The sequence below is a fragment of the Saccostrea echinata genome, unplaced genomic scaffold, assembly GCF_033153115.1.
Source record: "Saccostrea echinata isolate AGI-Se365-2 ecotype Australia unplaced genomic scaffold, CSIRO_AGI_Sech_v1 ptg000001l, whole genome shotgun sequence".
Classification (NCBI taxonomy): Eukaryota; Metazoa; Mollusca; class Bivalvia; order Ostreida; family Ostreidae; genus Saccostrea; species Saccostrea echinata.
Genome location: NW_026889750.1, coordinates 28,628,814 through 28,631,562, shown reverse-complemented (window position 1 = coordinate 28,631,562; position 2,749 = coordinate 28,628,814). Strand labels below are relative to the sequence as shown.

Sequence of the window (2,749 nt, the reverse complement as noted above, 5' to 3'; positions counted from 1 at the left end):
TCTTTGTACTCTGTTTTATATGCGTTGAAGGCATTAAAAGCATTTTCTTAAGTTACAAATACACAATGCAAATACGGATATTTACAATTTCAAATATTACGTTTTTCGCACAATTACAAATGTCCCTTTCATGGAAAAAATTATCATTGGAATTCATCCTTTCATCATCTCTATCAACATCAGGACGCCACCTCCAAGCCCTGCCAACATTCCTAAGATGCAAAAGGCAAAAGCAAAGTGGAACTTGTAGATATCTCCAGTATTCAATTCGCTCATTTTGGCTGCATAGACGGCTATTGAAATCAAAATGAAGGCAGCTACAATGCAAAATGAAGGAATTTTTGAAAAATCTTCTTATTTTACCCATCATAATCGTTTAGGTACCAATATCTATTGGAAAGCTTGATATATAGAAAAAAAAATCTGTTATTGAGAAAATAAACCCAGTATGAATGATTTCCGCTCCTTTTCTGTTGCTTTTTCTCATAAGCCAAAAAAAAAGAATATATTCCTTGCAAAAGCTTTATTTTCAGATCTGGTTTAAAAACCAGTGTCAAAACTTTTCATTCATTGTTTCAATGTGTTATAATTAAAAATAATAATAAAAAAAATAACAGAATTAAAAAGTGATACAGCTTTATAGATTAAATATATTCTTCTCTTATTTTTCTTACCTCCGGCAAAAGCTGTAACAATTGCAACAATAAGAATTGGTTTCTGTTCATTCATGATAAAAAGTTTTAAAGCTGTAGCTACTGCAGAAACCAGGAGAGCCAGAAAACCTAGGATACTCATAGCCCTGACTGCTTCTAACCAGTCTGTAAGGATAGGATTTTTGTTATTGTTTCCTAGGCTATGTACTTTTTAGAATAATTTTCATTAGTATCTTTATTTATTTATTTTATTGACAAATAAAAGTTCAAACACATCATGCAAATTGACATTAATTACTCACTAAGGGAATTTTCTCCATGTACATAATACCTCAGGATCATTTATTCAAGTTCCATTTTCATGAATTAATCATAGTTAGACTAAAGAGTATATCAAATCATAGAGCGTGTTTAATTTATTAAAAAAAAAAAAAAAAACCTAAGTATTATACGTACCGGTTGCATTTTTTAGATCTGTGCAAGCGGAATCAACTCCTTCTACGTCAAGACAAGTCTTCCAGAGACCAGAATAAATTTTACTAGATGGTAAATCAGCAAAAATCCAGTATGGTGAGGCTAAGCCGATCACTTGAAAGACGACTGCACATGCAGTTAAAACAACTGCAAGAAGCAAAATTTTGGAGGCGTCCATATTTCCGAAATCCTAAATGCAGTAAGAAAATTTTGCTCTTATGAGTTAATAACTTGTCTTTGGATTTTTAACCTAGTATGATTGCAGAAGTTAAGTTTGTTTGTAATTAATTAAACCACTTGCATTTGATAGTTTATTACATTTTGCTAACAACCAGCGTCTTTTCTGAGTTGTTACTTAAAGCATAAGAATTTTGCAAATATCATTAAACTCGATTAAAACGAACGTATAAATACAATTCTTTAAAATACATTTATTATATCCGGCAAAATCAGTCTTCTTTTATTTTCATTTAAATGAAGAATTGAAATTTTCTTATTATACATGCATTTTTCTAAGATGTATCAATGAAATACTAGGATTTCTGACTACCTGATTTCTGTAACCTTAAAAAAAAATTTCCTTTCTTCAAAATCTTGTTCAGTCCAAATACCAGTTGTATTTCTTTAAACGTCCACACTGCTGATCATACAAGTTCTTTCTGAATTTCCTTTCTAATCATGGCGCACAAGAATTGTTTTAAAAGTTAAGAAACTGTTGTCAAGAGGAAGAATTTTGCCATGCCCAAGAAAGAGTTGATATGCTTGATCTAAATATCTTTCCATATTAGACAATTTATGTTTTTATGGCTGGGACGAAGTGTCTACTCTTTGGATTGATTTGTGGAACTCTGATGGTTATTAGCAATGAACCACAATAAATTTTACAAAGAAAACAAGTTAACGATATGGTGTTTGAGAACACAAGATTTTACTTTATATTGAAATTTTCACTGCAGTTTAATCTTTATACATTTGCATTTGCAATTGTGAATTAGTTAAATTCAAAGATAATACATTGAAACGCATTTCTTTAAATCAAAGTAGTGCTAGTAATATACATGTAATGCTAATGCATCGTGATGCATTGCTTTAAATCGGAGTAATGCTAACTAATTAATGCATAATGCCAAAAATGTGTTACATATAATAAAAGTGTAATATATTTGTTTGTTTGTTTGTTGTTTAACGTCCCTTTCGAGAATTTTTCACCACCACTTGCCGATCGAGAGCTGCAAAAGTTTAACCTATACTCGGCAATTGTAATATATTTCGTTCTAAAATACATCTAGCGTAATGCGGGGCATTTTACGGCATTACGATGTATTTAATGTTTTTACTCATTTTTCTGAATTTTCTTAATTTGAAAATGAATTCAAAATGAACCTGATATTGTTAAAATAAAAAGATTTGCAGTAAAATTAATGATTAATAGTTGAATTGAACAATATAACTTATCGAAATAAACGTTTTCTTTATTTAAGTACACTTTTATTCCGATGAAATAACTACTACTACACGTTTAGATTTTTGTACTTATATTAGCTAAACCTTTGTATCAAATGGATGTCAATATAGTTTAAAAATTTCAAAACTAATTCCATTTTGGATCAGGACATTATACA

General features: G+C 29.9%; 1 protein-coding gene across 1 annotated transcript; it reads right to left on the bottom strand.

Moving 5' to 3' along the window:
• On the bottom strand, positions 1 to 1,851 carry LOC133174894 (uncharacterized). The gene is made up of 4 exons (XM_061310021.1): positions 1,678 to 1,851; positions 1,110 to 1,317; positions 675 to 818; positions 1 to 317 (listed from the first exon to the last, which is right to left on the bottom strand). Exons 2-4 carry the CDS (start codon positions 1,303 to 1,305, stop codon positions 154 to 156), a joined length of 504 nt encoding a protein of 167 aa, XP_061166005.1. The 5' UTR covers positions 1,306 to 1,317; positions 1,678 to 1,851; the 3' UTR covers positions 1 to 153.
• Positions 1,852 to 2,749: the final 898 nt, after the last annotated feature.